At 43.6% G+C, this 13,668-nt stretch overlaps 1 protein-coding gene across 2 annotated transcripts in view; it reads right to left on the reverse strand.

Moving 5' to 3' along the window:
• Positions 1-12,123, reverse strand: part of LOC128873283 (tyrosine-protein phosphatase 99A-like) — a 497,101-nt gene extending 484,978 nt beyond the window's left edge. Inside the window, exon 1 of one of the 2 annotated variants that reach the window (XM_054116751.1) lies at positions 11,405-12,123. In XM_054116751.1, coding sequence (XP_053972726.1) covers positions 11,405-11,489 — 85 coding nt within the window. In that variant the 5' untranslated portion in view covers positions 11,490-12,123. The remainder of the gene's footprint in view (positions 1-11,404) is intronic. The other variant, XM_054116750.1, reaches the window with a different exon arrangement.
• Positions 12,124-13,668: the final 1,545 nt, after the last annotated feature.

A 13,668-nucleotide genomic window follows, 5' to 3' on the forward strand; every position in this document is an offset into this window, starting at 1 on the left:
ATCCACCCACGATAGTTTTTCATTACCAAGCAATTACGTCCGACTACACACGCGTGTGTTTGCATAGGTACCGGCCATGCACCATCGAATTTGTACCTGGTACAAGTGCAACGTTACATATGGTTCCCAGGTGTTCGCGTTCTTCGTATACATAGTCCCCATTTCCCTAAGATGGGAAACATGTGTGGGTGCACGTTTACACGCGCTTATACGCGCATACCTTAGGTCTAATTCATAGGGCGCGTACCGCTATCTCCGGAATGCGACCTTTCTTCCTGCACGGTTCATTTACCCCATTCGTACGTACCGAGTCGCGAGGACGTTACATTCAGCGCGATATTCACTGGTAAGTGTTCATTAAACCCAGAGTTCTGCCGCTGCAAGTGTTAATAATGGCGCGAAGACGTATATAACGGTGCTCGAAGAGGCGTTAGGTCGCAAGAAGGTTGGATCGGCCACTATTCGACGTTCCATTTTTCAAGGAAGACAAGTGGCGTGATAGAAAGAACTTCAATTACTGAACACAATTTCGAACACTGTGTTTATTCTTGAAAAGTCCATGGCACTGAGACCAGTGCGAATTATTATAGTAGAGAATCTCCGATCAGTGATTGGATCAATCTAAATGTCTCTAGAGAACAAAATTTCCTTTGAATATTCCTGGCCACTTTAGATCGCAGCACTGATGAAGAATTAATAAGACTACGTTAAATAAGGCATGCGATGGATTTCCCACAAATAACCGAAAGAGCTTTAACGAAAATACCGAAGAAGCTCGATAGCAGTTCACGTGGAAACATTGCATAAAAGCGAGTTAGGTGTTGGAGAGAGTTGGTGAGTCAATGAAGGGTGATGAACGTTCGGGGAAGCGTTCCACGTCTCGCAATCATGAAATTGTTGAGGAAGTGCAAGGAATAATTGACGCAAGGGGTTCTTCAACTGTTAGAATACTAAGGGAAATTGATATCTAGCGTGGAACGTGTCAGTCAATTTTAACTAATAATCTTGGAGCGTTGCAATCAAGTTTGCGTCGAGATTGCTCGGTAACGAACAAAAGAGCCATCTTCAAGTAGTCTGTATTGAGCTTTAATAAGGGGGTTACAAACGAACCAAACTTCACAAATTGCATTATTACTGATGATATAAACGTGGGTTTATGGGTCGTTATGGTAGAAGGGAGTAAATTCACCTGAACCAAGGATAGTGTTCGAAAATCAAAACAATGACAATTGTTTTCTTTGATATTCAAGACTCGATCCACCACTTTTTTCGCTATGTTCTAATGGGTCTGGAAAACAAACATTTGAAAGAAAATACCCGAACTCTTTGCCCTCAAGATTCGTGAATTTTTTTGGAGGAAGAAATTCCTGCACTTCCTCATCCTCCATATTCACGGGATCTAGCTCCGAGAGACTTTTCCCTGTTCCCAAAAATTAGGAGATTCGACTAAAAGAGAAAAGATTTGATGGCACTGCAAGCATCAGGGAAAATGCGAAGAAAGGCTCCGCGATCTCACGCCCCAATACTCCCAGCACTGTTTCCGAAAACTACATGAGCTTTCGGATAAGTATACATACATATAACATCGAAAAGAAGTTACTTCGAATTTCACTTTAGAAGATACTGGAATATTCCGAGCATTCCTCCCTACTTTATCAATAAGCCTTCGTTTTCTGGCATTCCTCGCTATATCAACGCGGGACTGGTTAATTTTTCAGAGTCTAAGTTTAATCGAATCGATAGCTGATACAAGTATCGCCTCAGGTTTATGCATGACTGCTCACCGACACATTTCAGCTAATTTTTAAACGAATGTCTAATAGATCAATCAATTCTGCAAGACTCACTGCCTTCTCTAGTTTTAAATCCAGTAGAATTTGATTAACATGGGCATTCGATGCTTCTTTATTCGATACTTATTTAAATATTTAGAATATCTAGAAACTCTATATTAAGCCATCCCATAAGTTCGTACAGCAGACTGTCAATATTTAACAAAAAAAAACTAGAAATTTTACAGTGACGGTATAATGAAAGATTATCTTTCTTTATAACACCTAAGGGTATGCTTCACATATTAATTTGAGTAACAGAAGAGTAAGTGGCATGAATTTTTGGGACGATCTAATAGAATGACCATATCTGCGACATGTTTAACTGTTTTTATGAAGTCGGACAACAGCGTACCACTGGACTATTCGATAAAAATGGAAAGCAGTACATACGTCTAAACTCTTGGCGTTGTTCTCTGTATCCCTAAGCCACCACCCCCTCCTCACCCTCCGAAGGGGACTCTCGTATTACGATGTACCTTGCGTATCTATTCACAATAAAATTTTATCCTCGGCTCGTAATAGGAAATTTTCGATGGTAACGTGTATTTCTGCAGCAACTTTCTGGATCGGGGACACGATTAAGGTAGATATCACGAGTCCTCGGCGTTCGACAATGGTTCGGTACTCAGGGTCGTTAGAGTCGTAGCCACTTGAGCCAGATTTGCAACTCGAAATACTTCTCCAACCTTTCGTGGCATACGTGACACACGCCCTCTCGATACGTCCCATTTCCAACACCCCATTTCGGCCCTCCTTTCGTATTACACGCGACACATTCGACAAGCGTTCCAGATATTCCATGAATCCGGCCAACCGTCCGTCTTAATTGAGATCTGTTTGAACGTGGCTTGAATTCAGCCCCTGACGAAATTCAGCCTTTCGACGTTCCACAGAAAAGAAGTAGGTGACGTATAATTAAAACGACATTAGAAGCGCGTTAACGAGGTATCTCTCGAGCGGAACCAGTTACATTTCTGCCCGCGAGGACCTTTGGGATGATTAACAGCCGCGCTCGTGCGCGGTTGTACAGCCGGCTGAACGAGACCCGTCATTGGGCGCGTATTCTCCTCCTTCGTGACGTTAAATGCACCCCCGGCGACCCGACCATTTCCACGATAAAGACGTATCGTGTATTTATGTCGAGCCACGCGAGCCTTTTCGACCCTAAGCAAACTGTTTGCAAGGGGCGAAGACACGAGCGTGCGTCAATTATCCTCGCTCCGTTGATGAAAAGGGATCTAATTTCGACGCTGACCCGGTCATCGACGCTTCAAACTTCGGAATTTGTTACACTAGGTGAAGATGAAACCATAGTAAAGTAAATAAACGTAAGAGTACTGGTAAGAAACGTAGAGAGCCTGAAAGCTTAGAACAATTTCAAGGATCCCTATTTTCTTTCCTTGACTATGTTTTATTATCGATTGCAGAAACGATCTGATATTGACTCGTGTTGTTAACTAAAAGCGTTCTCATATCAGCGTCATCCTACAATCCGAAAGAGGAGGGCTGAAGGAGCCTCCTCTCGTCGTAAGTGCTCGGAGTCCATTCCATGGACGATAGATGGATGTTTCGTCGCTATTATGTGCGGAGTATCGGAGACACGACCGTCTGAGTTTTTGTTCGCGTTGTTTACGTCGATAATAGTGGCAATAAGCGACTGTTTCGCGTTGAAATCCAGTTACTTCGAAGGCATTGCTCTGAAAAATGAGACGCGATGAATCTCGAAAATGAGGGTTAACGTTTTCACGATTCTCTGGCAACACCGTGTTGCCTCGTTTCCCGTTCCGGGGAGATTATACGCTCGTTCAGTTTCTGTTAACGGAAAGGAATTCGCGAAACGATCGACGAAACACCACCTTAAGGCTGGCAACGAGTTGCTATGAAAGGCGAACGAACCGAACGCGAACCTGATCGGGGAACCGCACTTCATTTGCTCGCTGGATGTAAAATCGAAGCTGCTACATAGTTTCCTCCCACACACGAAATCGGAGGAGTAACAGGATTTCTTCCCACGCAAACATTCTTATAGGGAGAAGAAACCTGTACGCCGAAGCATGAAGACTTCGAGCTGCTGTAACTTCCATGGGATATAATATTTTTATCGTGATTCTTTAATCTTTGTAAACGAAATTCTGGTTTGGTTCTAATATTCGTGAAAAATTTTGCAATAATAAGAAAAGAGCTATTCTTAGTTACGCAAACCACTTTTAAATTTTAGATCTTGAGAAGCGTTTACAAGAAGGGTTGAAAGAGTTAAAATATTGAGTTGGTTCTCGAAGTACCTGCGATCAAATATACATCTCCCTCGGTTTAGACCTATTAGCGAATTGCCTATCCACGTTCCACGTCCACGAAATCTGAATTTTAATTGACACGAGACCGAGACACCTGAATATTAATATTTTGAAATTTTACCATCTCTCAACAAAAATGAGATGAATTACGTAAAAATTAGTAAATCCTTCGCGAAAATTTTGATAAAATCGTCTTGACGGGGAATATATTAACGCGAAACACTTTACATGTTAAATAATCATCGAATGTTCTAGACCAGCCGAACGGGACAATGTCCTCCTCTATCCGCTTCGATGACATAATCAATAATGATTAGTATCCCTTCCAGTAGCGATGGGCTAATGTGACCAGAACGTAACGAGTAATATCGGGATGTATGAATTACTCGTTAATCTCCGATAAATCACGTTGAACGTCGGTATTCGAGCTCGAAACTCTTAAGGAACCAATAAGATAACTGTAAAGAATAGCTTGGCGGTACTGATAGATCAGTCAAAAGATAGGAAGTGTAAAATGAGAAGCAATACTTCGTGATTTTGAAAATTCAATTTTTTGGAAAACGAAGGAGACCAGAATATTTGAAAATGGCCACTTTCCATCGTAGAACTAGTATTAAAAGCTTCCTTGAAAATCTTTCGAAGCTACCTAAAAAAATAACAAAAATTGAGAGACACTGTTCTACAGCATGAAACAATCGTCCAGCAGAAACGAGGCATTTTTCGTCGTTGGAGCGTTGTTAACATTTCAGAGTGCCTCGTATGCACAGCGAATTTCTCTTTGAACGCAACGTCCGTGTATACTTACAGCCCGGTTTCCTTTATTCCCCAGGGTAAGCCGGAGAACAAAACGAACCGATGCGCAGCTCCTCGAATGATGCTCGCATCGATTGCCGGATTTAAATGTGTACTCTGTCCGACTCTCGAGCACGTTTTCTATTCTGAGTCGCGATCTCCTCGCGACGGAGACGTATTTCCAGCACGTGAAGGCATTTTTTTCCCCACCCGTTAAAACGGAAAACAGTGTCTGACGGGAAACGAGCATCCACCTCGCTGGAAGTACCGAACGGTATTGAAAATAGTTTGTCCGCCATCGATGTTCGATCAACGGCATCGAATTCGTAGGTTAATCACGTTCCTCGAACGTCGACGGTCCAGGTCAACCCGCTCGGTGTCATGAACTCGGAGACGTATTAATTAACGACTTCATTTAACGAGTGAAACGATACTTCAATTTATCACGGACGAATAAATTGACAAATTAATTCATTGAAACTCGCGATGTAAAGTGTCGTGACATCTGTAGAAAATAATTATGGTGAATATTGATTCATGGGGAAATTATAGGAATGTAGATTAAACAACAAATCGCAGAGGGATAGAATGACAATTAGCTCGTTCCTATTAATTTTAATATTCACAGGAATTCGACAAGAAATTGTCAACCTCGTTAATGGAAATGGACATTATTTATAGCCTGTAATTATTCAAAGTGAATGTCAAAATAATTTAAAATAATTCAATGTGAATTTTATTTAACGTTCGAGGCTATCGCGGCTCTCGTGGAACGAGTGAAATCGAGCATGATGGAGGAATTGTTCCGTGACACTCGGTAAGCTCAGCCAGCGATGCACGATGACGCGGGAACGCGATAATGATTCCGTAGATTCGCGAATATTACACCATCGATGGTTTCGATCGTCGATTGGTCACGGCCTATCTGTACAAACGTTTCGCCCGGCGACGTAGCAAAAAGTTACTGCATTTTAATAACCCGATTTACCTGACCGAAACGACCCGCGCACGGAAGATTAATGCGTCGGAAGAAGAACGCACTGGTTATCGATTCGGCACGGTTTGCGCCGCGATTTCTTCATCGAACTTCGCTTTCCGCGGGCCTCCCTTCGCTATTCATACTTTTATTATAGCGTAGAATATGCGGCCACCGCCAGAGTTCCGCAATTCCCTTCTCGTGCAAATTGAAAATTCTTTATTCATGAACAAAACGAGAGAAATCGCGACGCACCGCGGGTACAGGGACCATCCACTCGCGTCGCTAGCCCTGAAGTCGATACTAAAACGTTTAATGAATATAACCATCCAAGTGTCTCGGAATTATTATCAATATAACATAGCTACGTAGTTAAATAATCTAAATCTGTCGATTGAGATTCTGGAGCGTGTTTAAAAATGGATGAAACTGATTGAAGCGGGTACTCTACTGTGCGCGTGTGTGTTACACAACTGATACACTTACATTTACCGTTTCTTTTACGGATGATGTACATTCGATTATCGTTATTACAGATTGAATGTATTTTTATTAATTGTACGATACGTGTAACGAAGAAGACACACATCGAGATGGAAAACGTTTTAATTCAAATGTATGCTCGACGACTACAAGCAGCGAATGGCGATATTTTATTGGAATAATGGATAACAAATAAAACCAAACGCGTTGAGATTTATACGTGACGCTTATTCCATCGAACGGTGAAATTTGTATTTGTTCGTTATGAAATATTTCAGTCCGCGATTCATATTCTAATTTTTTATGTAACGAGTGATGGATAAATGTTCTCTTTTTTTTCGTTTGTTTCTTCGATTTTTAATCTAAGTAAGAATTTTACCATCTAGTATCCTGAAGCCCTTAACATTTTTACTCTAAAAGTCTGTTTGTTTAACGATGAATCTACTGAAGGAGATCTGAACATGAAACGAAAACATATACAGAATATACATGAGTATGCTCATGCAAATTATTCTTGTTTCCAGATAAACGGGATGATAAACAAGATCAAGTCCTTAGCCCCTCTCAGCACAAACCACCTCTCAGCTCTCTAGTTGCGTGAAACAAACAAAAAAACAAACAAGTGCAGTATTACGCTTATTAATTGTAGACGCTGCATTACTTTCGTGTCTCCAGCTTTCATAGAATTTAACAAGCGGACGGCCGTTGCGCGTGCTGGATTCTCGATGCTAATTTATGTTAATTTAATTTTCCTCGCTATGAATCCCAGCTTAATTGTATTTTAATCGAAACATACTTTTAAATCTCGCGCCCGGCTAACTTCTTCTTCTTGCTAACTAGAAATCGGCCCGTCGTTTGTGCGTTGCGTCTGGATGAAAATTCTACCGACGAAGTAACGTCGAGGCTCAAAATTCCGCTTTGAGGAACTCTCGCGGAGTTAATAAGCATTTACGCGTCTATTCTCTCATTTAAAGTCCAGAGACAAATTCTGTTCTCCAAATTTATAGAAATTTATATCATCAGAAGCAATATTAAACAAAGTGGTGTCCTGTGTCTTTACTTGGGAAATTATAAATTAATATGACATTGATATTTTACTTTGAGTATTGACTATTCTTCATCACAAGAAACTCGAATTTATATTGAGCTCAGGATTCGAAACCCTGCGATCAGGCCACCCTTAAATAGTACAACGTTCTCTCGACGTTCCTCCCACGATTTTCAATCACAGTATGGGCGACACCGCAGTATTCACGCAAATATAAAAATTGCGAAGCCTCCTAAAGAGTAAACAAAATTTTTCAACCGACGAATTCGAACGTTCATACGCCATATAATTTTAATTAATTACGTTCCATCTCTGGAACGGAATATTTTTATATTGGCAGGCAAATAAATAGAAATTACGTTGATCGAAACATGAAAATTCCCCGTTTGATTCCCGTTCGGTAAAACAGGGGTGAAATGTTTTCTCCATTCCTCATACACCCGTTCGTCATGCGTCAATGATAGGCGGAGATAGCCACGGCCAATGTTGCGGTGTATCGTCCCTCGAATCCGGCAACAAGCATTTAGAAGCATACGAAACGCGGTTTACCGCGGTTACTAATTAATTTCGAGCGGTAAGCTGGCGATTAACTCGGCGGTAATATGATCTCGCGGGCAGCGCACCGCGAACGGCTACGGATTGACAAATATGCGCAATCAGGTGAACGTGACGGGGCTCGCGAAAAGTTAAGCGCCAGTTTGGTCCCGCGCTAAAAGCTGCCCACTCTGCGAGGTGCAAGCATGCACGTGGCCCGCGTGATAATAGATTATCGCGTCCGGGATTCGACGTGGTAGCCCTCACCTCTCCCCCACTTTGCCAACAATTTCAATAGTTTTGTCCGGGACGACATGCTGCAAACTTCATTACCGCCCGCTAATTCGTGGAGCGACCCAATCGTCTGGAAATCTGACCGACGTGGGTGCTTGCAGACGTCGTTGGTGGATATGTTTATAGAAGCAATTCGAGGATGAAGAGTATATAATTATTATTGCTGATAATTACAGGAGAAAAATACTGATTTGTATTGTTTGGAAATTTAATGTAACAGAGGTAAATTTCTCACCGACGGGGGTGCTCAGATGTCGTTGGTGGATATGTTTATAGAAGCAATTCGAAAAGTATATGATTACGATTGCTGATAATTATAGGAGAAAAATACTAATTTACTTTGTTTCGGAATTTAATGCAACAGAGGTACTGTATTAAACGGTAGAATATAACGTGGGGGGATGTAATGTAAAATAGTTGTTACCAAATGGATTTGCATTATTAGAGAGAATGAAGGATATTATACGCAGAAAATGGTACTAATAAATAATTTATGATGTGAAGAATAGACGAAAACTGAAGGATGGGTATATACGAAATCGATAATGTCATTCCAAGCATTCGATTCATCTTCATCGTAGACGTTACGATCATGAGGTGGTCTTCCGTCTTCTTCGATAATAGAAAAATATATGCTGTTCAAATTTTCTTGAACATGGATAGGAATATATCACAAAAATATTGCAATCTATATCATCGAAGTAATTACAATAAAAATATAAATTTCCTATAATAAAGATGAATAAAATTGTCGAAATGACCATATAAACTGCAAATCGAATTATATTCCAATATAATCATAATATATCGACTGAAAATATATGCATGGTAAACAGTTGATTACATGGAGGGCGAAACAACAGTTTAATCGTCCGTTCATCGCGGGCATCGAGCGACTATGAGGAACTGCCCATATTGTGCTCCGTAACTCGGTCCATTACCTTTCGAAAACCGTGGAAAAATGTCGCGCGACGAAAATAACTCTAAATCCCGCGGAAGGGGTGTTCTCGAGCACGTTTTCACGTTTCGACAAAAGGCGGCTTTTATTTACGTTTGCGGTCTAGCTCCCTTATATACAGTCGGCGCCACCGCTAACAGTGAATTATACGCGCAATACGACGCTCCTGTTTCGCGAGGTAAAGAATGTTCCGGAAGTAATCGATAGAAAAAACCTGCCACGCGTTCGATTTACCAGATGGCACCGCGTACATGCATTTTCGCAGTCGTCGACCAACGGACTGCCCTTTTGTTCCCTCGGAACACACCGATCGAAAGGTTAAAGTAATTCCAGTATTGCGTTTCATGCAACGTCTTCTCTTGTCTGCTGTGAGAAGCGACGCTGTTCCAGAACGGCCAGCGTGACCGGGAAAAATTCGGTGAAGCATTGTTGATGAACTTTCATCGCTCGCTTTTCGATCGGAGTAAGTCCCCGAGAACAGACTTCGAATTTCAGTCAATCGAAGACGACGACGCTGTGCTGTCGTTAAGTAACCCAGAGAATGATCGCTGTTCGAGAATAACGCTTTTCGTTTCGACCTAGGTTTTTAGTGTAAGAGTGTAAGAGAACTTGTATATTTTTTGGAGTTAGGAGATGAATAGTAAACAGTGAAAACTATTTTTCTTACAGTCATATGAATGCGATGAAACTTTTTTATTGATTCATATCAAGGTTTTTCATGGTCGTCCACACCCTCGCTCCCACCTGTTGTGATCTCACTGTCCTACCTAAAATTTCTTCCCACATTGGCCACCTGCAAGCAGAGACCTCGACAAACGCAGCGTTTCGTTCAGATTGAAATTAGTTTCCCCGGAGAAAGCCCAGTCCCTCCGTAGAGGGCAAAGGTATGCTCGCGACGAGTAATTAAAAATCCTGGCTGCTCGACGATCCGCGAGAAACCGTGTCACGGAAACGTCGCTCGACCGTAAACACCGCGATTTTCCCGCGGGACTGGAAAAACACGGTGTTTACAATAGACCGCAGCTCGGTACAAGGGCACAAAGTATACGTAACATAATGCAATCTCCTATCCGCAACAGCGCGTCGAGCAATGAGGGATTAGCACGCGGTCGGATCCCTTTCGCCCGTGTAAGGGAACGTCATCGTTGAAAAGCCAACGTATACTTGGTACGCGTAATAATCATTTGAAAACTGTTGGGCGCAGAATGGTGCCAGCCTTGGGCTACAGTCTGCAAGAATTCAGGCCCGATAGATATTATTTTGGAGCAAGAACTACGATACTCTGGAGAAGAAAGATCTATTTCTTGGGGATTTTTCTTTGAAAGTCCTTTCTCATCATTTTCTGGAATATTGGAAACCATAGTACTTCGAACTCAATTACATCATAGTATATCAAGAAAGGATCGATATTTAATATTTGGGTAAAAGCTTAAGGTGAGTGATAATGGTGGAGTTTGAACTAACGAATCGAAGAAGAGTACAAAGATTCAGGGGAAGAAACCACCCCTTTGAAAAGGTACACATTTCTCTTTCTGACTGTTTGTATCCAAGAAACTGGAAGCGAATAATTATCGAAATAATCGACTAGAGAAACTCAAAAAGCATGACGATTGTAAGTACTGCAAATATGCAGCTTTTAATTAAACTTTTTCTGAATATCCTGTCACAAACGATTAGTTATCGCGTACCAAGCACTCGATCCGTAATGAAACGATGTAAACGATGGCGTGACGAGCTGGTACGATAATCAGATTACTTTGTTACACGTACATATGTATAAAGAAATAACTCGGCCAGCTGTAAACGTAACTTCTTTTACGCTGGCATGTCGCGCGAGAACATTCCAGCGCACGTCGTAGCAAAGACGTGCCACGATATACGCTTCATTTGAAATGCCTAGAGTTGGGTCTAAATTGACAACAAAAACTTTTCAAGCGAGGCGTAAACGTGCCTTCGGGGTCAATGGGACCCAGGAGGAGCACGAAGTTCGCGTATCTCGAGCGACGCGGCAGGCACAACGATCTATACTAATTTGGTACGAGTGCATGAATACAGATTCTAAATTAAATTAGTAGTCTAACGCCAATACTCTCCCGAATTCTTCCTACGCGTTTCAAATCGACACTCAACGATTCTCCGAAGCAGAACGTAAAATCGCTCGACGTGTTTCAGAACTCAAACGTTACTCACCGAAAAATCCGCCTGCAGCAGCCACCTTGAAGACGACCCATAGCAGATAGGCGTATATAACCCGTCCTCTCAGCCACCAGTCCATGATGGTAGCGATCCTCGTCCGCCCGGTTGCGGGCGGTCTGTTGTCGACTCCTAATCTAATTCGATCGGCTCTGATACCGGATACACGATTCCAAGACGAATTCCTGCGTCTCCTTCACCCTCGCCCCACAGAATGTTCGATTTCCCACTCGTGTGCCGTCTCTCGTATCAGTTTCCCGCGGAGAGCGATCACGATTAGAGTCATCGAAGTCACACAACGGTCGAAGCCCGAGAGAGTTTCCAGCGGACAATCCAGGGTCGTTCACTCACGACGTCGATCGCGGATGCGGATCATCGCGATGGGCGGACGAACCGCGGCGATCGTCGTCGTCGATCCAAAGCGTCGACACTGGTGCCTGCAACGGATAACCACGGGTATACAGGAAGTTTTCTTACACCAACGGTTAAATGCGTAACGACGACGACTATCGAGCACGAAGCCAACGGCGCACGCGATCCTCGACGAAGTACGTAAACACGTACCGTACTCGTGCACCGTACCAGCGAAGCAACGATCGAGCTTCACCGCCTCCAATCACACTCGCCAGCTGCACGACGCGCGATACGTGTTGTCCGAATCGCGACGGATCAAACACTGACGGTGTACCTGGCTTCGCTCTATGCGCCTCCCCCGCGCCGCCGCGCAACCCCCAGTCTCTTACCCTCCACAAATCCTCCCGCGCTCGAGCACTCGTTCACCTTTACGTATCTCTGTACGAGTGTTCCCTAATGTCTTCAACGTCTTGAATCGAGTAACACCAACGACACAACCAGAAATCGACTCTCGCGTAAAACGAACCACAGTTACCATTCGGAGCGCGCTAGTCCTCGCGATGTACGGTTCGACGTGCACAGTTCGATTAATCAAACTTTCAAGCAGTTTCTCGCCACAACGAGATCCTCCTCAAAGGAGCCTACTCGCGGGGAGCTTTCCCTCGATCCTACTTAAACCATCGACGATGAACGTTCGAGAAGAATGGCGGAGGATCGAGAAACAAACTGTCACTGGTTTTCACACCTGTCGTCGACTCGTCGAGAACACCCGAAGCGTCTTATTGTTCTGTTCACGGAAGGAAGTTGAAATTCGTCGATGACACTTCGCCCCGGGGAATCAAATTAAAAGAACGACGAGGTCCTTCGAGAATGTACGTTCGCGCGAAGGCGTCGAAGGGAGCACCCGTTCGTTGTCACTTGTTCCCGTCTCTCAAGGCGAGAGAGTCCGACGGAATTTCACAGACGATCCAAGACACCCGGTGGAACAAAGCAGGGAAGAATGCTGGATAGCTCGGCTGACTATAGGGCCGAGGTTTTCATTCCATCCTTCTCTGAGACCCAGAAAAGGCTCGTCGGCCGGTTCTCGGGTCGGTGTACGTCACGACAGCTCGCGTACCGTCGAAAACTTTGCGCATCGACCGCTGGCGAACAAGTTTTCCTCGATGCGCTTTCCCGTGGCCCGAGTTCCCGTTCCGTCTCAAAGATAGAACGTAATCAAAATTTTCACGATTTGAGAAAACCGACGAATCTCCTTGCTGATTGTCCCTGGCTGGTAGGTAGAGGGTCGCGCGAATTGCCCTGCAAAATTTCGGCGGAGTGGGACGCCTGACTACCAACGACGATGTGTCGTCCTCTGACGATCCGATACGATTGGAGGTCGCTTCTTGATGCCTGTCCACGGTCCAGCGGAATCCATGAGCACCGAACGGTGGCAGGATCTTGCGCGCAACCGGCCTTCGATCGGAGCAGCAATACGTCCGCGGTGTAAACACTGAAACGCAAGGTAGAGACTAGTAGCCGCCGCCGAGGAAGGTGGCCCGCGAAGCCTCCAGAAACAAGGACGGAGAATTATGCACGGCTTCCACATGGCAAGGACCGGTGGCGCCAGGAGCGCGCCACCCCGAATGGCGCCAATTTCTGCTGTCGCGACTTTCAAAATTGCTGAGACACCTGAATGCGATGGATGTTATTTTATCCATGCATTTTTTTAACTGTTTATTGGTGAATTCAATCGCGAGAGAAAATATTTTGAATCTAGAGAAAAGAAACACTTTGTTGACTACTGTAGATACGAATTAATTTATTTTGTGTCTTCTATGATTCTTGCGAATGATTTGTTTCTCCCATCAGGAATTTTATATCTATCGCGAAAGGTACGCGTGTGGACGTGTTATGAGACGCGGGAA

Source organism: Hylaeus volcanicus, chromosome 3 (assembly GCF_026283585.1).
Source record: "Hylaeus volcanicus isolate JK05 chromosome 3, UHH_iyHylVolc1.0_haploid, whole genome shotgun sequence".
NCBI classification, from domain to species: domain Eukaryota; kingdom Metazoa; phylum Arthropoda; class Insecta; order Hymenoptera; family Colletidae; genus Hylaeus; species Hylaeus volcanicus.